This window comes from Simochromis diagramma, unplaced genomic scaffold (genome assembly GCF_900408965.1).
Source record: "Simochromis diagramma unplaced genomic scaffold, fSimDia1.1 OVJJ01000208.1, whole genome shotgun sequence".
In the NCBI taxonomy this organism is placed as follows: domain Eukaryota; kingdom Metazoa; phylum Chordata; class Actinopteri; order Cichliformes; family Cichlidae; genus Simochromis; species Simochromis diagramma.
In genome coordinates, this window is record NW_024386789.1 from 2,909,602 (window position 1) to 2,932,853 (window position 23,252).

Genomic DNA, 23,252 nt, shown 5'->3' on the forward strand with positions numbered 1-23,252 from the left:
GTTACTTCAGATGGAAAAATGTGACATAAGCAAACTTTAAACACCTGGCTAAAGTCCCAGTCTTAATTTTTTTTTTTGGCAGAACTGCCAGTCGAGTGTCTACGTCACTATTAAAATGTGCATCTTAGCTGAGGTAAAACTATACTTTAAGTGTAGAAAAAGATGACGTTCAGGTATGTCTATGTCTGATCTGAAATTATGTAGTATTCCCTGTTTAAACACTAATGTGTGAGGCTCCCTACATCACTAGTTTGTTTATTAAATGTACAGTAGACAAGATCAGTGAGCGGAGGACTATCATCTATAACACCTGAAGTCACAGGGGTGTCCAAAATGATGTACAGTTACTTAGGACTGGGCTGATAAAAATCTCTGAGATGTACATGAGCAAACAGCTGCCTTCGGGCTAAACTTTTAAAACTGACCCAAGAAAAAGCAGTTTTGTTGAGGTTCATCAGTGCAGAAGCAGTCTCTGCTGGCTCCAACTCTGATCCGTTTTCAATCTCACCAAATGTGAGGCACAAACTACGACATGCACTCCAGCGCACTGTGTGTTTAGCTGCTGGACTAGCGACTAGACATGCTGGCAGGCAGCCAGTTGGGATTTCTGGCCCCATGGGAGTAATGTGTGGTCAGGTTACCTCGATTGTGAGCTTATTCAGGCCGACTCGTGGAGATTGGATGTTCTATATAATGAGCACTTCAGAATCAAAGTGTCAATTTAGTATTTATTGCTTTAACATACTGCTAGAACAGAGAGGTTTCCTCTCCAGTATAAATTAATGCACCGATATCTACAGTACTTCAAAATAAACATTATGTACAAAGAGGAAGAAGAGCAAACAATTCTTCCTGTGCAGTATTTGGGGTTAAAAACTGTAAAAAGCAGCATCCATGTATATAAACTGCTGCTCATACAAACAGAATCAAACGTCATTTGCGAACACGTGATTGTATTTGTTCTTGCATAGCCGTCCAGGAGACACATGTAAACCTCTGATTCTTTCTGGTCTAAGCTCACTTCAAAGCCGTCCTCCTTTTTCCTGGTGAGAAAACACTCCAGGTCCACGTAGAAGGATAAAGACATCTTCTCTGGCTGTTTGTGTGTGTGTGTTTTCACGCACTCCCACAGAGGACCAGCTGTGTTAACAGTAGTTGTGAGCAGCTCAGGTGTACTCGCACAGGTGACCGCAGCCGGCAGGGCAGTGAGCGCTGCTTTTGAGCCAGTTCATCATGTGCTCCAGATGTCCACCGTGGCTGCAGCCCTGACACCACACGAACAGTCCCTTCACCACATGGTGACACACGGCGCATACACTGGCACACTGGTGGCACCTGAAGGAGAGACACACGGCAGCTGTCAGAGCTCATTCCTGTCAGTCCGTGAGAAACCAACACTCACGCAGCACATACAAGCTGCAACTCTGGAACCCACCCAGTATAGTCACTGGTCCATACTGCCCTATCACTTATAGGTGTTTGGGTTTTTTAGTGGTCTTTATTAAATCAGAACGATGATGATAATAACAGACTTAGGCCAAGCAGGTATTCTTCCTAACCAAAGGAGAAAAAAGAAGCAGTTTTGTTGCTTTAAGACAAGTTTGTAAAACCTTTATACAGATAATATCACTGAAACTCAATGTCTCATTTAAAAGAAAGCCCTGTTCCAGACAAGCATAAGAAAATTACAATTAAAAATAATGAAAATGGTGTTCTTGTTTTTAATATAAATAATAACTTCCAAATTCAGAGGAGCTTGTAGACAAAGGCTTGATATTTACTCCCATTTCCACCTTAACCATTTGATCCCCCAAATATCATACAGGCTGCCTGGACTTATTTTGTAATCTGTAAAATTACAAAATAATTCATCTTTCATGAACCATTCAAATTTTCTCACAATTTGCTCTGCACACAGGGCAAAATCTAGGTGGATTTTTCTGTCTGTGTTCAGACAGTGATACATGGTGAATGTTTTATGTTACCACGATGCACCGAATACCCTGTAAATATCGTCTTTCTAAAACCATTTTCATTTTAATAAACGGTAAGGGAATTATGGTCACTTTAAGACTTCTCCAGGTTGGACACCCCCCGAACACTTAACTGGAAGCGTTCAGGAAGCATCCTTATTAGGTGCTCGAACTTTAAGTCACTCCTTTCAGTGTGGAGGAGTATCAGCTCAACATCCCCTTCTGACCCCACCTTTAAGGATCAAGCTCAGCCACCCTTTGGAGAAAACTGATTTACATCGCTTCTGTCCCCAATGTCATTCTTTCAGTCACCACGCTGAGCTTGTAGCCACAGGTTAAAGTAGCAACAGAGATCTAAAGCTTCACTTTTTCACTCCGTTCTCTCTTCACCACAACTGATCCAGCAGATGCGGCACTACACTTGGAAGTCGCTGCACCACTCTCCCCTCACTCATGAACAAGACACTGAGGTATTTAAACCGAGGCCTTAGACTTTGAAGCGCTAATTCTTATTCACATCGTTTCACATTTTTCTGCAAAGAGAGCTGGAGGTCATCGTCTGATAAAACCAGAAGAACCACATCATCTGCAAAAAGCAGAGATGGAGGCACCAAAGTGGACAGCAACTAAAAATTCTATTGATGAACTGAATCGGTAACCAGCCAGAGTCCAGTGCTCACTGGGAACAGGTCCAATTAATCCTGACCATACGAACCCAAAACACCATCCCAGAACTATTTCAGCACATACACCTTAATGAAACGGTGCCAGTGTTCATACCTGTCACAAATCCAGCCCTTGTTGCTCATTGGTCGCTTGCAGTTGCTGCAGTTGATGTGCAGTGTAGTTGATGTCTGGTTCAGGCAAGTGATGGCGCTGCACGTGCTCAGTTTGATGACCTCATTGGACACGTTCCACAACTCGAATCGCTGCAGCAGGTCTATGTAGGACATGTACCAGTGCTCCTGAAACGGAAAAATAAAAGTAACTGCTCAGACTGCAATCCGTGCTGTCACTGTATCGCTAACCTTGGATGTTTTTTAAGCTACAAATACAATTTAAAGTCATATAGAAGGCCTAAATTTCACTTGTTTCTAACATTTAACAAAACAGAGTTGTTGTTTTTTGTTTCACTAACTGACCTGGGTGAGGTCATCGATCTCTTTGCGAATCCGATCCCCCAGAACAATAAGCACCGACACGGCCATCTGCACATCGCCCTGCTCAGCATAGTAACTCAGCATCTCCCGCACAATGGGGCAGAAGAAGCTGGCGGGCAGATGTGGACTGAAGAGCGGCTGGGAGATGGAGATGAGAGAGAAAGATTCGATGGGTGTCAAACAGGTGACTTCAGCCTCGTTGCCGCTGACGTGTGGGGAGTCGGCCTTGTCCTGCTGAAGGTGCTCCGGAGCGGATGGGTTATCCACGATCTCGTGGCGCAGCTGGAAGGCCTCCTGGGGCAGCGTGTACTCCTGCTCCTCTGTTGAAACGATAGAGGCGCAGATAAGAGACAAAAGGACGCCGAGCAGGAAGACGGTTATAAATAGCAGGCGCTGACGTCGGCAACCCCTTACTGAGCAGGCGACGCTGTGACTGACCTGTTTGGTTGTCGTGCTCCATGGAATAGAGGTCATCGTCATCCAACTCGGCATCGCCGAACATATACTCAGGATGGCCCTCGCTGCCTTCCGTCTCCTCGTTTTCTGGAAGAAAATGGAATTGAATGTGATGAGTGTTGGTGTTTATAAGAACTACTAAGAAACCACTTGCCTACATCCTTTGGGTTTGGACCGTACTTCAGACGTGACAAGAATGCTTTGACAGATCATATAATGATGGTCAAAGTCAAACAATACAGATTAATCCTCACTAATAACCTTATTTTTTAATATTCTGTAAATATTGCACCATCATCGCTACAGTGATTTCTTTTGCGTGCCATCGCCACAGACGGCTGTTTAGTAACAAGTCCGGTTGACACAGACACATGCGAACATAACTTTGGTGCCAATTAAACCCACACAGATCGGCCTCTCAAGCGTTCTTAAAGCTCACCTTCATTATTGCTGATGTACGAGTTCCCAGGCTCCAGGTGGATGTTGTCCTGCCTGCTCTCACCTTTACTGCGCTCCAGTCTGCTCTCCGCACCCATCCCTGAACCCAGGTCCTTCAAACTGAAACTAATAAAAACAAAAAAAAGCAACAGACACAAACTTTACCTTTCAGTCTATAATCGTACGCATGAATGGAGCACAAAAAACTCTGTTTACCTGTTCATTAAAGGCAAGGTGCCGAGTTTACCGAGGTTGTGGTTGGGACCGGATGTAGCGAGGTTTGCAGGGTCAGAGAACATTATTCTCAGCATTGTCCACGTAGTGGAAACCTTTGGTTCAAATACAAAAAAAAAGTGATTATTCACGGCAAATATACTACAAATGAGAGTTACTGCAGTAGTATTTCCTAAAGGGGAACACAGCCACAATTTCAGCGTTATGTTACAGATCCAACAGGTTCATTTGTGTTACTTACAGTGTGCTAATATGGCCTAACTTTAAATAATGCAGACAATATGTTCATAAAAGAATGAATGAAACACGACTCAATTACTCTAAGCCAGGAATCGCAAACTCATTTACAAGGCCAGTGAAACTCCCCTTTCCGTCAGCATGAAGTTTAACTACACAGTTAACCTCTAAGATAGCTGAATATAAGAAAAGAGGAGAAATTTGTACAATATTTTTACATGACAAAAATATTCTGCTGTGGTAAATGAAGGAAATGTTAGGATGATTTATAATTGGAAGATATAAATGTGTAAAATTACAGAAAAAGAAAAAAGTTTGTTTCTGTTAACAGAGAAAATATCCAGTTTTTTTGTTTTACTTTTTTTTTTTTTTTTTTAACTGCAGAAATTTTGCAGTAGATCATAAAAAAAAATAAAAAAATAAAAATCATCTATTACTTAATTACTTTGGTAAAGCTGAGCTGAAAAGCGTATTAAAAGACAAGTCCAAAATTTATGCCTTCCTCCTTATTTTCCAAAGCTGTCCAGTGTACCGGATTGGAATCTTTGGCAGGTCGATTCTGGCCTCTGAGCCTTATGTTTGACACTCCTGCTCTAACCCCCTTTCTTAAATTATAATCTACTCTGTATTTAATGATGCAGTGAGTTACTGGAACAGACAGTCTGATCTGAGCTCAAAGGATTAATCTTTAAAAGTCTCAGTGATTAACAACCTTTGGTTCCAGTTTTTTAGATGTAAAAATACAAACGTTTTCTGAATATTCTATGATATTATGAATATTTTTAACAGGAGACTGCTAATCCAATTGTTCAAAATTTAGCATAATCCGCTCTCTTCCAGAGTCATAGTGGGACTGGAGTGAGAGGTGGGGTTACCAGTCAATTGCAGGGTTAACACATGCACACCTATGACCAACTGGGAACCTTGATGTAACCTCACCTGCATGTTTTCAGTCTGAAAGGGGAGAATATGCAAACTCCACACAGCCAGCTACTCTATCGCCCAATTTACTATGATCTAAAATATTATTTAAAAGAACCAAACTCTTTTTCACAATGTCGTCCAATACAAGCCGAAGAAAAAAAATCTGTTTTTTCAACACTGATGTTGTTACTGAACAGAAAATATTCAATAGCTTAATATATACATCTCTGCATTACACGTCTCATATCACTAACAAACAGCAGTACATAACAGATTTGTTCCTGTGCCGATCGGTCTGACCTGAGGTCTTTTAAGCTCCTGGGCCACCTTGGCGTTGTGATCACATAACTCAGCAAACGGCTTCCCGCTCAGGAGGTAGAGTTGTGCCGTCTTGACAAACCAGTCCATGCGGTGACTGTCCAAGTCCGTCTCAAAGACGCTGAGAGCACTGGACACATGTGCAAACTGTTCTGTCGGGTCGGGTTTCTTGAAGAAAAACATGGGGTAGCGGCGGTCGCCTCCGGGGTACGGCTTTCTGTTGGCATCACTGGTGATTAGACTCTCCTTGGCTGCAAAAGCCAAGTCACCCAGCAGTCCAAAGCACAGGCCCTCTGGGTTAGCCTTGTCCACAGGACGTGTGGCATCCTTGAACATATGCTGGTAGAGCGTACTGTCTTTAGAGCCAGAGAGCAGAAAATGAGGGTCATGCTGGTGTCGCCACACAATTCCAGTAGTCACATCCTTGTGTTCCTCAAAGGTAGCAAAGGGAATAAAAGGTCTACGGATGTCCCACACATAGATGTTATGGTCCACCATCATGGAACAGGTGGCCAAATGAAACTTTCTCTCAGGTCGCCATTTAACTCGTGCCACTGAAGCAATCGTCTGGACGCAGTAGATCTCCTTGGCTCTGTTAGTGGTCATGTCCCAAACCTTCACCATCTTGTCCCTGCCCCCCGTTGCCAGCCAACCCCTAAAATGAAATGAGGTGAACGGCAACAACTGTGTTAATTCAGGCTTCAAAAAAAAAATGGGTCTACTGCTCTACAAGGTTACAAGAAACATGTTAGCAAGGAAAAGCTGAAAATTTTTTATTTTGTGTCTCATATTTCTTTTCTTACCTGTCATCAGGATGCCAGTCACAGCAAAACACCGGACCGGTGTGAGCAGTGAACATTCTCTCATAGCGGTCCGGTCGTCTAATGTCCCACAGCTGCACGTTGCCATTTTCAAAGGATGCGGCGAATGTGAAATAATCCTTCATGCTGAACTGGACGTCCCTTACACTCTCTGACTGACCTAGAAGAAACAGGGGAAGTTAAGGGATGACAGCATTACCTCTGACAAGTGAGAAAGACTTCATTACATTAGGTGAACCATAAAAGTGTTATTAGTTCAGTGTCATTAGTCTAAAACTGGAGTTAACTCCTTCTTCATTAAATCACTCTTTTCCTGTAAAGAAAAAAAAAGTATTTCTTTAATTACATGATTTTATTTTCACCGTTTAGTGAGAAATTCTACATTTTGTATCTCTCTACCACAACTACAGCAATCCAACCCTTTACAGCTCTGAACCACAGACATCAAAGGTGTCAGTATAGAGGGAGTTCTGTAGTGTACGCATTGTAAAGTTCTCACTTCACATATTCTTAAACATATTAAGAAGAAACAGCGCTACTGTTTCATGCAAAGACTTACGTTACATTACACATGAAAGAGTTGTTGCAAACTAAATTACCTGAGAAAGTGCTCACAGACTCCTTCTTGCGCAAGTCGAAGCACTTCATGAAGCCGTCCTGTGAACCACTTAGCAGCATGTAAACCTCTGTTGGGTGGAAGCACACTTTGTTGACGGTGCGCTTGTGCTCAGTAAACAGCTGGTCCTGCTTGTTGCGAGAGGGTTTTCCCAGATTCCACGTCACCACCGCCCCGTTGGTGGCCGCCGTGGCCAGCAGGTTCTCCTCCATCTGATGCCACATGACATCGGCGCAGCTGAAGTTCAGCGACGGTTTGCGGCCGACGCGGAGATTCAGTTTTTCCACGAACTGCTCCTCCTCGAGTGCGTAGATCTTAAAAATGTTCCGTCCTGCTACAACCACCTGCGTGGCATCACGGCACACGCTGATCGCGTTAGCCGGTGCGTCCAAGTGGCAGAACATGGTTCTGCCACTGATCGCATTGCTGCCAAGAGCTGTGGTGACCCTTGACATTTTTTCCATGTTTCTGTTGCAAAAAATAATAACAATAATAGTAAAGACAATATACTTTGTCCCCGCTATCAGGTCAAACCCAGGTTAATGTGACATGAGGCATTAGGTATAGAGCTACAAATACAAACTTACAATAAGGCTGTTAGACTCCACCAGCAGGTGGCACTCAAGCAAAATAATAAGTTAGAGTCATACAGCACTTTCTAGACTGGGTGGCAGCATGTCACAAATCAATAATAACCTGTGTCATATGTATGTCATCTGTTAGTTAAACATGTGTAACAGCTTATTAATGCAAATATCTAATCAGCCAATGGCAGCAACTCAGTGAACTGAGGCATGTTGTTTTCTTGGAGATTACCAGCTGCAGTTCAAACCGAGCATGAGAATGGGACAGAAAGTGGATTTAAATGACTTTAAATGTGGCATTGTTGGTGGTGCCAGACAGGCTGGTCTGAGCATTTCTGAAACTGCTGACCTGCTGGGATTTTCTAGGGTTTAAAGAGAATGGTCTGAAAAAGAAAAACTACCAAGTGAGCGACTCTCTGGGTGAAAATTACTTGTTGATGTCAGAGGATAATAGTCAGAGTGGTCTGAGCTCATAGGAAGGAAACAGTATGTAAAATAACAGCCCAACACAACTAGACCATGCGGAAGAGCATCTCTGAATGTACAACACATCGAACCTTGAAGCAGCAGAAGACCACTAACCGTGAGTACCACTGCTGTCATAAAAGAACAGGAAACTGAGGATACAATTCAAATTCAACCAGGTTCACAAAATCAGTCTCAATTTCTGCTTTTACATTTAGATGGTAGGGTCAGAATTTGGCATGGATACACCCTGCCTTGTATCAAAGCTTTAGCCTGGTGATGGAGGTCTAATCAGCGTGGGGGATTTTTTTGGCACACTTTGTCTCCACAGTCACCAAATCTCAGTGTACTAGAGCACCTGTTCAATCCGCAGTGACTCTGTGATGCTATCATGTCAATATGGACCAAAATCTCTGAGAAATGTTTTCAGCACCTTCTGACTCTATGCCACTTTTAATTAAAGCACCTCTGAAGTAGAAACGGGTTCCAACCTGATAATAGCAAGGTGCACCTAATAAAGTGGCCGGTGAATGTTTATAGAATGCAATGACATTCTGAAATGTTGCAGTGTAGTTACACTACCCGACACGTTATTGCTTTAAGTGCATGCAGTTTCTAAATACTCTTACGTATCCTGCTTTTAGTACAAGCTCACCCTGTGGGTTTGTTTGATCTACTCATCCTCTTACGACTTGTAGCCGCTTGGTGCTCACGTGATTTACTTCACCAAGTAACATAAACACACACTAGCTGGCAATGTGGCTAGTGTTTATGCATACTAACACTTTAACCGTTCACCTTCTTAATGCCACGTGTTGTTGGTGTTTATAGTTACTTCTAAACTTGTCTTTACACATCTATTTGTGACTAGTAATCGGCTTGTAGTTTACGCGTCTCCTGCTAAGTTGGCCACAAGCTGCAGAACTCTCTGTACTTTGACCATAAACATGACTGGAATGACATGCTAGTGCTAGCTGGCTAGCACCAGTCGCCGAGCAGGTTTGTAAAGACAAAGCGCAAACGCTACAAGTATTTAAACAGTCTGACAGATAATTTAAAAAGCTATCAGATTAAGAAAATTCACGCGCATAAAGTAAAACACAAACAACTTCTAAGGACAAACCTTGTGCTGTGAAGCTCGCCTTCTTGCAGCACCGGAAGTAGTATTTTGTTATCATCTCGCGGGATTTCCGTCTGAAATAACAGAAGCGACCATCACGCGGCAAAAACTTACTACTGAGCAGACGTTAGAAACGATCTGGGTGGGTTTGTTTTTATGTCATGTGTACTTCAAAATAAAGGTGACATTTTCTGAATCACCGCAATACATTAGGGCGAAAGCAACACTTGTTAAGCTCAATGTTATTTATTTGGCTGTGTGAAATAAATGCTTCTGTGTTTGCAGGTGATGGTGTGAGCTTTCTGCTGTCATGAGCGCTCTGTTTGCGTGTGAAGAGCCAGGCGCATGGAGGAAAGTGTATGAGAAATACTGGGATGTAGTGGAGGCCAAGGCCAAAGTCAAGAAACCTGGGAAGCTGCTGGACCTTGAGCGGTGGTAATCCCCTATTCCACCTTTTTATCCGTGTCAGCTGCGATTTAAAGGTCTCCAGAAAGCTGCGAGCGGACCTGAAGTTGGGGTTGTATAGTGGATACCTTCTGACCTGGTTTTACCACCATTTCCTCTTGATGACTGTTAATTTAAAATTGAATGTGCTTTTTTAATTGAATTGAACTTGGATGAGTTGGCTTTGCTTTGACTGTAGGATGAAAGGTACACAGATCCTAATCAGTGTCTGTGTGATCAGGTACCAACAGGAGCTGCCCTCACTGATTTCAAGTCGGCCTGACAAACACGTCTCTCTATCAGAGCTAAAGAAACTGATGGAGTGGAAGCTCACTGTGAGTTATTATTTCTCGACTCTAAATCAAAAATGAAAACTTGACATTCAGGTGTGATTAGAGGTTTACGTCTCTTTATTGTGGGCTTGAATGTCATGGTGATTTGGGGCTTTTAATGATTTCTTTGGACTGTTCTTTTTTCCAGGGTGGAATGATTGCACATAGAACATCATCGTTTATTGACTTTAAATAAAAAAAAGAACATTGTGTACAAGTTTGAAATTATTTTGGATTTTCACTTGCCCACACAGGGTCAGGGTTATACACACACCCCCACTAATATTTGGTTAAATGTCAACCTCAACAAGATGCTTCTGGCATAATTCTGGCTGAATATGTAATCACTCTTCGTGGCAGAATTGGTAGAGTTCATTTAAATTAGTTGGCTTCCTGGCACAGTCCCTGCTTTTTAATTCAGTTTTATTTATAGAGCGCCAAATCACAACAACATTCGCCTTAATGCACTTTATATTGTAAACTAAAGACTCTACAATAATACAAAGAAAACAGAGAGAGCCCCAACCATCATATGATGGTTGGGGCTCTCTCTCTCATCTCCCACTGTTGCATTTTGGCAACAGTGGGAAACAAAAAAATTCCTTTTAACAGGAAGAAATCTCTAGCATAAGATAACCTCACCTTTAGATACCTCTTGTGCTCTTGTCATTGTCATCAAATAGCTCAATCTTTGTCTTGACTGACCGTAAAACTTTTCTTTAAAAGGCATTTGGCTGGTCCATGTGGGTGGCTACAAATTTCAGTTGAGTTTGAAAGTGCTGACTTTGAGGCAGATCTTGTTTTTTAAAATCATTAAAGATGTATGCTGTACAATCATTACATTCTGGGAAAACAACAGTTCAAAGTAATCATTAAAAATCCAAAATCACCATGACATTTATGCCCATAGTGAGTGTGTGTAAAAGTCTGAGTACTTCAGTATGTTTCCTCAGCACTTGCTTCCTTAACAAGTGCATCTGTTTCACACATTTCACCACATGCACCAGTAATTACTCCTTCAAACACGTAGTATAGCTTTGAAATAGCATGAAGAGTGTTAAAGCACTCCCTTCATCAGATGTGTCCTTGAGTGGCCCTGTGGGCTTGTCTGCAGAGAGGGAAGTTCAGGCCGAGGCTGCAGCAGCTGGTGGCTTCCAACAGCGAGGACGAGGTGGAGAAATGTTCCAGAAAGGCCTTCACCCTTCTGCCTGACGTGCAGGCCGCCATCGCAGAGCTCAGCTGCCTGAAAGGAGTCGGTCCAGCCACTGCTTCAGGTCGGCACACCATCTTTTCTGGGATATGAAGACAAATGTATGAAAATTTCTCTGTGATCCTCTCCAAGTTTACAGAACAGTGCTTGGATTGAGTAGGCTGTAACTCTCTGTACTCTGTGTAGAAAAGTATATGCACTCGATGGGTGCGTTCAGCGTAGCTTGAGGCTGACTGTCCATCTTGTTCCAGCTGTGTTAGCAGCGGGAGCTCCAGAACAGGCTGCGTTCATGTCTGATGAAGCCATGGAGAGCGTACCGGGACTGAAGCCCATCCAGTACACCGCCAAGCACTACACAGTGTACCTGGAAAAGATGACTGAGAGGACCGAAAAACTAAACAGAGGTAATGACACCAAGCTGGTTACGTCGTCATCTGCAGTATAGACACTACTCATTAAAATACCACATTGGCCTGTGTTTAATGTGCCGTTTTAATGCCTTTATTATATATTTGAATGGTCGTGTTATGTAAAAGTGCTTTACCAAAAAGCTTTTGTATTGCCTCTCGCCCCTCAGTGGATCCGCTGCAGGACTGGACGCCCCACAGGCTGGAGCTGTGTTTGTGGGCGATGAGCATTGCCACACAGCTGCAGCTCCAACTTCTAAAGGACATCGATGTGAAGGGGAGCGCAGCGGGGAAGAAGTGCTCCGACAGTGAAGCTGACCAGAGACCAACAAAGAAACTCAAATCTGCATAAAACCGAACATTTTACATGAATGCCGATTTAAAATTTGTAGTTTTTTCCTTTTTCCAAAATGATAATAAAACCTTTTTGTGGTAAAGTGTTGCGGATCAACTAATCCATCACGTGTCTCGGTTAAATAACGTCAAAAGCAGTAGGATGTTGCCACAGTATTGTTCTTTATTTATATTGTTTCTAAATTAAAGCAAAGTACAATGAACAGTACAAAATAAAACAAAATATATTCATATATATACACAATATAAAATGGTTCCGTTCAGAACATTTAAAAAGTACAATAGATTGTGAAATCATTAATGAGGACTTTGATATAAATTATCCATAGGTAAATTTAGCTGTCCTTCAATTTCCTCTTGACAGAGAGGAAAAAAAATAGCTTCTTCTTGCTTGTTCTTTTTGTAAACGCTGTGTTGGTACAACCTCTTGTCTGGGTCTGAGAGGCTGAACCTCGTAAGCTTGGCACCATTTTATAGATACGAGTAAGCAGCTCATGAGAAACTACCAGAGCAGCGCAGGTACGACTTTTGTCATCCTAAACTGTGGGAGGGGTTCAACTCTTGCTTTATGAAATGACATGTTTGCATGATATCGTGTGGCTCAGCATTTGCGATCATACTAAAGCTAGAAAATGAGGTTTCAGCAGTGTTCCCTCCTCTCCACCTTTTGTTCCATCTGTACTCTAAGACAGACTTCACTAATGACTGTGTGGTTTGCAAGTGTATCTTAAATTTTAGCAGCTAGGTGGGCCCTGACTATCATTTTCTTTTGTATCAATATTGAGATTAATGTGAGAAATCAAACTAAATATCTTCTGGGGCCCTTTAAGAACCTTTACTAAGTCTCCTAAGGGTTTAAATGTAAATGTCCACTCACTCTTGTTTGTAGATCAGCTACAGTGCTATATCTAAGCAGAACTAAACACACAGAAAAGGCGACCTGGCCGGCCTGTTGTGGCACACAGCAGTTCAGAGGAGCTACTGGACACACGGATATTTGCACTGTGGTTTCAGTCTCTTATGGATTCTCTGCATCGTCGTGTAGATGGCTGACAGCGAAGCAGCCTTTCTGCCTGGTGCTTTGCTTTGAGCTCATATATGTAACAAGGCATTGGGCGTACAGCACGATGGATTGGCATAAGAAGGTTAAAGGAAAAAAAGCTTCAGAAGAATGATTATGTCAAATGAGACTATGGCACACAGCAACGTGTCAGTTAAGTACATTATAAGAAGTGCAAAAACAAGAAACAAAACACGTGTGACAAAAACCAAGAAGTCAGAAACAGCTAGTGTCGAGTATGAAGCTATAAAGTTGCATTTTGAATGAGGCGAGTAGAAACTTTTAGCCTGATCTCATAACGCAGTCATCGTGACCATTTTGAGACAATTCGGGGGAGGACGTGGATCATCTGTAGTGATGGATTATTGGCTGCTCGCGCCATCCCTCACAGAGACTTCCTGTCGACTGTCAAAAACAACTACGTCACCTAACGACAGCAATTAAATTAACATCATGCCGCCTTGTCAGATCCACTTATTAAAGGAAGACATCCTGTTTAGGGTCTGGCTTCGGGCTCTCGTCGTCGTAGCAACCATGTATCTGCACAGGGAGGGGGGTCAGGATGGGGGAAGCTTCAGGTGTCTCTCACAAACTGTCACATGCTGTCAGAGCTAGAGTGTCCTCTCCTTTAAGATGAGCTGGAGGATGTAAAGCAGGGGCATCTAAGGAGGTGAATCCAGGTGTGTTGTTGCTGCGGTTGGCTCAGGCTCAGGGGCCAGGAGAGTTGGCTTACAGGAAACTGGTAAATTAATCCTAAAAACTTCTCTCCTACTTGGTTTTTTTCTTTTCCTGCCAATGCTATCGAACGCTTTGCTCTTAAAATAAATAAATTCAAACACTAGCCGTTTCACTTTGTACAGCCTTTCACTTTGTTCCTGCATCTAGTTCTGGGAGTGGTTATATTCACAGTTGACGTGTTCTACAAAAACATAGCCATTGACTAGCCCTTTTTACAACCCTTTCGGGTTCCTATGAATCTTAAGTTAAAGAGGCACATTAACCTCCTCTCAGGCATCTGCTTTATCTTCATTATAGGCTAACAGGGTATGTATGCATTATTCATCAACACATCTTTGCTATCTCAAGCAGTAATATTTCCTAGTCAACACAAGAGTTTCCATCAGGGATACATCGCTATCAACTACTGGCTGACCTTGTCTTGTTTAAATGTATCTGAAAATGGCTTATTATGGCTATTTAACACCCATTCCCTCATTTAACATGGAGTCCTCTGTCACTACTGACAGTTTCATGTGGAAGCAAACGCTGAGGACGGCAAGACTGGCAAATGCTAAAAAAAATTTTTTTCCTCCCTCAGGCAGCCAGTGGACATCCAAATGAATTATTGATTGAAAGACTGAAAAATGGAACGTAGCATTGAGTAAATATAATTGCCATCCTCGCCTCCACTTTCCAAAAAGCCCGAATCACTCAGAAGATAAAATATATGACAGGAGCCCTGTCCATAATTTGTTATTTGCAGAAGAGGAACTGCGGAGAAGCGTCCGCACGCCGCAGGGGGAAGAGAGTCTGGGAGATGTGGGCACTTGCAGAATTAAGCTGCATTGGCTGCAAACGAATTGGCGAACAAGTCATAAATAAAAAGGAAAAAGAAAATGAGTCTAGCTACATGAAAATATCTCAAACAGTCCAAGGTATCACAGGAGTGTCTTCTTTTCATTTCACCTGCTGAATATTCACAAAGAGGATATCATTTTTCATCACTCTCCCTCTCACACACACACACACATACATACATACACACACACACACACGCAACCATGAAGTCTAAACAGAAGCTACCAGTCAGCGCATTTCAAACCAACAAATGTGTTTTTTTTTCTCTCGTTTTTTTTCCTTCCTCTACTTCTGCCGTCTCCTTTTAGTTCTTTCTATGGCTTATTTTGTAAAGCACTGAAGATTTATAAAACCAGGTGAGCTCGACTTGTTGGTGGTCGCCTAACAAACCCGGGGGATTCTGCCTCTCTGTGTTTCAGAGGATCAAAGCCATACAGGAGTCATCAGAAGGACAACAATCATAGCATTAGTTTTGTTTGCACCATTTTTCTCTTTTCCCCTTTAAAGAGGGGGGAAAAATACAAATAAATATACTCTTGGTTATGAACATACAATATACACATCCACGATCAAATGAAAAACGGGGACAACTTATAACACTTTTTTTTCTTTATAGGTACATTCCTTTACAAATGTATACAGTCCCTAAGAATGAGAAACTGAGGTATCGACCGGGCCTGACATAGAGACCCCAATGCCCTCTGGGAAACAAAGGTCAGAGGTCAGGTGATGACACATCCGTGCCCTCCCCAGTTCAGTTTGTCAGCGAGAACAGGCCAGTGTGTGTGTTTGTGTTGTTTTTCTCCTCAGTTTGCCCACAATGACCTGCAGAATCAGGCCGCGGCTACTCTCAAAGACAAAGAGGAGAAGATTGTGTGTTTGTGTGTGTGTGTCTTTGTCTCGCTGAGCGCCACAGAGCATGACATGGCATATTTTACATGGTGCGTTTAGCAAGTTGGTGGCTGAAGTCCGAGTTCGCTCGCCGAAGTGATGACCATCCAGGAAACTTCAGCTCTCGTTTTCTCATCTTTTTCTTTCCCTTCCTGTCACGCGGTCACTTTAATCTCCCACCTCCACGTGTTGATGTCATTGTGTGTTTTTGTATCCACAGTGTAGGTATATTAGCAAGGAAATAATACAGAAATAGTGACGTCCGTCTTTGTTTTTAGGATTCCGTGAAGCGAAAAATGACAGAAATTTTTCTAACCTTGAAAATGACAGACGTTAGGTAAGAAATCATGAATCTAAAACCTCCTCCTTCCTTCTTTCTTTCTTTCTTTCTTCCTGTAACAAATTTCTTTCATCACTTTTAACTGGTTTCTTTTTGTCCTACATGGCAGCTCAGTTCGAGGGAAAAGCTCTGCTAGTTTTACATTTCTCAGCTGAAAATGAAACGAAAACATTATCTTGACGCTTAGATTTAACTGCTTTTGTGGGCTTTTATTGCTGCCTTTAAAAAACAAAAGAAAAAACAAAACAAGCATTTCCTGAAATTTCTCCTAAAATCCTCTCAGGCGGGTCTGATTTGTGGCACAGATTGAGGCGTTTCTAAGCGAAAAACACCGACACCTTATTAGCTTAAAGCGTCACTGCTGCGGCTGATCCCGATCTCTCACCTCTCATCCTTTTTTAATTCATCTTCCTTTCCGCCCCAGGCACATGTCATGAGCTCAGATTCTTCTAATTTGGTTTTTACATGAATGAGAGATGCACTCAAAGAAATAAGTGACGAAAACTGCTTTTCAAAAAAAAAGCTTCTGATAGTAAAAGAGCACAATGGTTAAATGCTCATTGAAAGGTTAGTGCTGGTAATGTGGATGAGCTTTTTTCGTATATATATATTTATATATATATATATATATATATATAAAAATGATATTAGGCTCCTCAAAATGGATCTGAGGACCTTTCACCTGTACGTCTTGCTACTGTAATCCCTCTTTAATAAAAGAGACATATTTCTTTGATTTGCAAAGTATTTGTAAAAAGGATTCTTGGTCGATTTTTAGTTTAGATGATTTCATTTGGGTCGAACTTGAGAGGAAATGTAAAGTTAACTATGGTCGAAGGGGAACCTCTGAAGTCACCGTGTATATGACCGCAGGGGGGAGGGTGGGGCCCATCATCAGGGGGGAGGTGGTATCTGTACCCCCAGGAGCTCATACGCAAAGATGTTCCAAAAGATGGCGAAGAGAAGGAAGGTGATGAAGGAGAAGACGATGACCCACCAGGAGCACTGTTTCTGCAGACTCTCCTCGTAGCTGCGCAGGATCAGCAGGCCCATGCTGATGCCGACCACAGCCCCCGACAGGTGTGCCATAAAGCTGGGCTGCGGTCCGGAGGAGGGCAACGGCGGCGAGAAACGGAGCCAGACTGCACGACCCACCTCTGAACTCACTGCAGAGGGAAGAGGGGAGAAGACATATTTGTCACATCGGTGTCTGCTCATTACTGCAGCTGTGAGGAAATCATCTCCACATCAAAGTCCACATTTTGGGAAACATACTTGTGAAGGAGAGCGAGTTAGATGGGAAGACTGATACCAGTCTCTGATTGATCTGTTGATAAATATGCAAGGTGCAGGCAGCAGCTGATGAGCTTATCTAAGCAAAAAGACTGGAAACACGAGGGAAACAGCTGGCCTGGCTCTTTTCAAAGGTCACAAACTCCAGCTATCAGCAACACTGAATAACACATTATATCTAATTTATTCAATTCATAAAAGATGTTTAAAAAACAACAACAATTCAAAGTCAAAAAAGGAAGTCATTTAATGAGCATTTCTTAGGTGGGACCAGTAACATCCTGAGTTTGACATGATAGCATTTATATGACCGGGCATTCTACAAGTCTGCTAGGACTGGGTTGTACTTTCAGATCTGCTACAACACTTCATGGCATAGATTCAACAAGAGGTTGCAAACATTCCTCAGAAATTTTGGTCCACATTGACGTGACAGCATCACGGAGTCACTGCACATTTGTCAGCTGCACATCCATGATACCAGTCTCCTGCTGAAGTTGGCTGTGGCGTTAAAACAATACTCAGCCGGTACTAAGGGGGTCAAAGTCTACCATCCAAATGGTGCAGTAGAAATCAAGACCACAATGTTTTTTTCAAATCATACAATTTTTTAGCTGACAGAAGCTCCACCTGCACTCCTTAGACGTTGGAGGCTGTTATTTGAGTTACTGTTATCTTACTATCAGTTTGAAGTTGTCCAACTAATGTGGCATCAACAAAGCATTGTGACCCAGAGCAGTGAGAGAAATGTCTAGTTTCTCTTTTTCAGACCTTTCTTGTAAATACTAGAGATGGCTGTGTGGGGAAAATCCCTGCAGATCAGCAGTTTCTGAAATACTCAGACCAGCCCGTCTGGCACCAACAACCACAGTCAAAGTCGCTTAAATCACCGTTTTATCCTCATTCTGATGCTCAGTTTGAACTGTGGCAGGTAGTGTTCACAAAGTGGTTGGTAAATATATGAAACTCTGAAAATCATTCATTCTGTTTGAGTGTTTTAATGACAAATCTTTCAGGGATCTATAACTTTAAGTCTATTCAGATTTCCACACACAGATTCTGAAAGAAGAACTTTTTATTGTCCTTAGCACAAGACGCCACGTGCATCACTCACTTTGCATCATATAAAGATCAGACGCTAAGTCTGAGCTGGGCTAATGTGACTGCTTAAAGATGATCTGTGTGGGGGATTGTGCTAAAGTGTTTTATCAAAGTCTGTTTCTGCAGACAAAGGTCTCGGGAGGATTTAAATGGAACTTTATTCGAAAAAATTGCTTTCAAAATATTATTCGCCTGTGGTCGTTGGGGCTATTCCAAAGTCTCTTTAGCTGAACAAACACTCAGCACTGATCCTATAAACACAGAGCAAATTATAATTTAGTTTTCACAGCTGCACACACAAATAACTTGTCGCGTTTTATTTTGAAATATCCGTCCCCTGTTTGGAAAACACTGAGGAGAAATATGAAATTCCAGCAGAGACTCGCCGCTCTCTCGGTTCGGGGGCGGCAGGCTTTGGACAGATGGAGGGAACATATTGCTCACTAATGAAAGTCAGAGTGTATCGGCCCTCGTGTGGAGAAAAGGGACAAGTAGTATGACTCAAATGCTACGAAAACAAAGCAGCATGTTCAACCAGGGAGCCTCTCGCTCTGAGCCATTATGGATGATAGCTTAAGCGGCACATATGTTGATCGGCCTTACGTGTTTTTAACCCCACTCAGAACATGTATGAGCTATACTGAAGTGTCAGCATGTCTGCTTATGTTAAACATATGCTGAAAAAGAGCAGAAATAGAAACGAGAGTAAAATCTAGAAAACTTACTGCAAACTAGCGCCAGGATCATGCGGAGCAGCTTGTATGGACAGCGCATCCCGGCCCAGTTCTGCAACACAGAAGTGTCCTGTCAGCACAAACAACCACGGAATATCTGACCATGTTATAACAGCCCGTCAGGGAACACCTCGCTTTCTCTCCTCAGGCCATATTTAGCCTATGAAGAAAGACAATCCACATCCACGACAGAGAGAGGCGGCAGCGCTTACACGAGACAGAGGCGCGATTATGCACCTGGCTGCTCTCCACTTACTGGTTCCAATCCAGTAGCACTCTATTAATTAAGACGAAGATAATTTAAGGGAATGGCAGAATGGACCAATAAGTAGCCTTTGTAAATCCCTGCAGGGGGGAAAGAACAATGGCATCCTGTCTTAGAATAACACATTTACTTTCCAGGATGAATAATTGCACCAGTCCCATCCTTTCTCAGGTCCCCAGCTGTTGGGAATATGACCCAGCGCTTCTCTTTTTCTCTCACGGCACAAAAAGAAATGGAGAATACCATGTAAAATTCAGGAGGGGTGTATAAATAAAACCTGCTGTGACCGTAGGTTTAAAACAAGCCAAGAGCAGGAATGCAGGTAAAGTTAAAGTAGTTTTTTTTTTAAAAATATAAATGATTAATGTCGAGGAGGGGAGAGGTCAGCACAGCAGAGCGGGAGAGGAGGTCTGAGCTGGGAGTGATGTGATGTTGCTTCTGTCTGATGGGACACAGTTCGCTTTGATGCTTCCACTCTTGTAGGAGGTGAAGAGCAATCTGTAGCCGGAGCACGGCCACTGCATTTTGTCTGTTACAGGTCGTGTTATAATATTCAGGGGGCTGAAATGGAGAGAGACAAAACTTAAGAGTTGCTCACTAACTATAAGAAGAAAGTTTAATGTGGCTCCAAGACGGATTGTAAAGCTTTTATCCAGAGCTGTACGTCTTCTAGGCAGTGAGGTACAGAGCCTGAAACCTTCCTGAACCTGAAAATGTCTTGGTTTCTTGAAATTTAAGAGGTCAAGACCGGAAAAGGTTTCAGAATTTCTTAACCCCTCCCCACCAAACAAAAACTCATCAGTGCAGAACTAAGAGGCGCCTTAAAGGATTTCCCAACAACAAACCGGCATGAAGCGTAACAGACCAAACAAACTGTAAGCTGCTGTGAGCACACAGTTACAGTTACAGAGGCTTTGCTTTGGGCCCGTCAGCACGTTTTAATTTCCATTTCTGCTGGCGTCCTCGCTGCCCACAGTCAACAGCGATTAGTTAAAGCCAGTCGTCAGATGTAACACCGCCTTGAGTTTAGAGGAGGATGAAGAAGCCGCCTTGTGCCAAATACACATAATTGAATGCTGGGGAAAAGAAAGAAGGCTCTCAAAGCAGCATTGTGGGAATTCACTTCCTGTTTCTTCAGCGGACACAAATAAAAACAGTAAAATACTTGCTCACTTGAGAGTTAATAATACAGATGACAAAAAAGAAAAAAGGAAGGGTCTAGTGTCTGAAGTACACCAGCCTTATACAACCTAAAGAATTAACCTTATTTTGTTAATAAGATGATAACAGATAACGTATATTGTGTGCTCGTGTGTACACGTGGATCACGTGCAGCAGAAAAACTACTGGGTACACTTTACAACCAGTAGTTTTTCCTGATTAATGTCGTAATTTCCTTGTAAATACATGGGATTTCATCTTTTTTTTTAATTAAAATGTAGATATGTTTACCTACAAATACTTAAAGGTGGGTACACTAGCATGAGGAGGTAACAGGTCAGGTTTTACAGGAAACAACAAAGTAATTATACTGTAAGTAAATTTAACTAGTGTCTAATTAATTTTACATAGTCCATGAGTAATTTTAAGTATTGGATAATTTAGTGGAAAAACAAAGGATATTTCCTCATCTTAAGTTGTAACACTGTACATTTCGAGGCACAGGACATAATATAGAGTGGCTTAACTTTGCCTAACTTTCAAGGAATTTTACAGTATAGTTACTTACAATATCATTTATTTCTCTCTTCTTTCCAGTCTAAAATTATTACAATTATTCATGTGGTTTGCTAAATTCTTTACACACAACTTAAAATAAATAAAACTACATTTACCTACAAATACTTAGACACTACTTCAAATTACCTTTATACTTATTATTACTACTTATTTCCTTGTTTTCACTAAAACACAACTTGTTACTCACTTATTCTAGTGTACCTCTAACTTCTGGGTATTTTACAAGAAAGAAGAGAAATAATACTGTAAATAATTTTAAAAGCTGCACAAGTTTGTGATTTTAAGCATTTCTTAATGTTTCCACTTACAGGTATTTTACAGGAATGCAAACACAAATTATACTGTAAATAATTTTAAGCACATTGTGTCTCCTTTCCTGTAAAATATCTGGAAGTTAGGCAAGGTTGAGCCACTATATTAGAGAGCCCACTCCCTGAAAAGTGCAACGTAAGTTTGGGAAATATTGTTTGTCTTTCCAGTAAATTACCAGGAAATCATGCAGTACTGCAAATCACTTACAGAACAATTTGTGTCTCCATTCCTTAATTATGCACTACTTAAAATTCCTTACACGCGACTTAACTTTACAGTATAATTATTCGTTTGTTTCCTGTAAAAAACAGACTTGTTACCTCCTTATTCTAGTGTACCTACCTTTAAGTAAGTCAAGATAAATATAATTAAAATGTAATTTCAAGTAAAATACGTTGAAATTCCATTTAATTAGAGGAGAATTATACCCTTGTTCACGGGCTAGTAAAGTAAAAACAAACAAACAAAACAGTGAAGTCCACGCTGTTGGTCTGTTCTGACATTTTGTCCCTACCAAAAACTGTTTTCAGACATAACAATGGAAGCGACGATGATGATGATGATTGCAGTTACCATGACGACATTGGCCAGATGCGCTGAGCACAGAGCGTAGACCCCCCCGGAGCCCCCCACCACTGGAGCACGCATGTCGGTGATGGACACTGTCAGCGAGCCTGCACAGACAGAAAGAGAGAAGTATATTAGGAGTGTAGGTGTGAGAGAGCGCACACGATGCAGACAGAGAGTGTGTCTTGTGTGTTTTAGTGAAAGAGAAACAGACAGCATTTTAGAGCAGAGGGGGAAAAAAAAAAAACCAAAGGCAGCGTCAGTTTGCTCATCACGCAGCAGCACAAGTCACCTTCCTCACAGCATTTTTCCAACAGTCTCAGTGTTAAAATCACAACGCTCACAGGGGCTGTGCTACATCAGCCGACCTTCACGTGCCCTTTTATATTAAATCCATGGCCCACTCCTAAATATGTACACACACTCAGGCAGGTTTGCGTGCAGTCTGCTAAAACTGATTACATAAAAACGTAGAGGGCTGAAAAGTAATGTTTCCTAATTGGACTTTCCTTCGGGAGGCTGATGTCTGATCAAAGCAGGGCCCGAAGAACATAGCGAAACCTTGCCGAGGAAGATAATGTCCAATTTGTGTGCTCTAAATGCTTTGTGTTAAATTCATGAGCGACGTCTAATCTGGGACGTGCAGATATGGAAAGAAGCCAAATGGGTCTAAAATGATAGTTTAAACATAAAAAAGAGTGGCAGTGACAGAGGGAAGAGCATAATGGCCCAACACCGAGTGACTGCACTCTTACGTAACGGTCACAGAATATGTTTTGACTTGTAACAGCAGGTGTAAATGATAAAATTAACAATGGCTGAATGCCATTCGCTGGCTCACGGTCACACTGCTGTGGCTTAGTGGGACAAAAGCGGGATTATTTACACCTGCGCTTTTCCTACTATGACACGTCTAAACGCCTGCTATGAAGAGGCTCATTTACCAACAAGCTGGGATCCAGCAGCAGTTATTTGATGCCTTGTGATTTACTCCTTTGGAGTGGCGCGCTTAAAGCCACTGTGTGCACAGGTGTCTTCAATTACTGTGAACCTCGGGTCAGGTTTGGCAGAGCAGCGTTTAAAAAGATGTGATGTCGTCTGAGTGTACGGCCTTATAACAATTACGGTGATGTAACCTGTCCCATCCTTACAGGTGCATTTCAAGGAGCTGTCACTCATGCCCACCCCGGATCCATGTTTAGAAGAGATCTGATCAGGCAACAGCAGTCAAAGCACACGTGTGGGTGAGCTAGAGCTGTGTGGAAGCTTTAACCTTCA

The 23,252-nt window shown here is 42.1% G+C and overlaps 3 protein-coding genes across 6 annotated transcripts in view; 1 reads left to right on the forward strand and 2 right to left on the reverse strand.

Moving 5' to 3' along the window:
* Positions 1-714: 714 nt before the first annotated feature.
* On the reverse strand, positions 715-9,453 carry wdr24 (WD repeat domain 24). The gene is made up of 10 exons (XM_040023390.1): positions 9,350-9,453; positions 7,161-7,645; positions 6,544-6,721; positions 5,723-6,395; positions 4,244-4,356; positions 4,029-4,153; positions 3,572-3,676; positions 3,116-3,453; positions 2,754-2,938; positions 715-1,335 (listed from the first exon to the last, which is right to left on the reverse strand). The coding sequence occupies exons 2-10, from the start codon at positions 7,639-7,641 to the stop codon at positions 1,167-1,169; spliced, it is 2,367 nt and encodes a 788-aa protein (XP_039879324.1). The 5' UTR covers positions 7,642-7,645; positions 9,350-9,453; the 3' UTR covers positions 715-1,166.
* On the forward strand, positions 8,313-12,181 carry zgc:112496 (uncharacterized protein LOC541336 homolog). 3 transcript variants are annotated; one of them, XM_040023424.1, is made up of 6 exons: positions 8,313-8,344; positions 9,632-9,781; positions 10,032-10,125; positions 11,237-11,396; positions 11,584-11,736; positions 11,910-12,181. In XM_040023424.1, the coding sequence occupies exons 2-6, from the start codon at positions 9,657-9,659 to the stop codon at positions 12,089-12,091; spliced, it is 714 nt and encodes a 237-aa protein (XP_039879358.1). In that variant the 5' UTR covers positions 8,313-8,344; positions 9,632-9,656; the 3' UTR covers positions 12,092-12,181. The 3 variants fall into 3 exon arrangements, with proteins under 3 accessions (XP_039879358.1, XP_039879356.1, XP_039879357.1); XM_040023422.1 differs by lacking the exon at positions 8,313-8,344 and adding an exon at positions 9,375-9,488; XM_040023423.1 differs by lacking the exon at positions 8,313-8,344 and adding an exon at positions 9,441-9,527.
* A 2,829-nt stretch (positions 12,182-15,010) lies between these two features.
* Positions 15,011-23,252, reverse strand: part of rhbdl1 (rhomboid, veinlet-like 1 (Drosophila)) — a 50,491-nt gene continuing 42,249 nt past the window's right edge. For both annotated transcript variants that reach the window (XM_040023399.1, XM_040023400.1), the window contains exons 6-8: positions 21,981-22,081; positions 19,082-19,142; positions 15,011-17,128 (exon numbers count right to left, since the gene is read on the reverse strand). In XM_040023399.1, the coding sequence (XP_039879333.1) occupies positions 16,857-17,128; positions 19,082-19,142; positions 21,981-22,081 (434 nt within the window). In that variant the 3' untranslated portion in view covers positions 15,011-16,856. The remainder of the gene's footprint in view (positions 17,129-19,081; positions 19,143-21,980; positions 22,082-23,252) is intronic.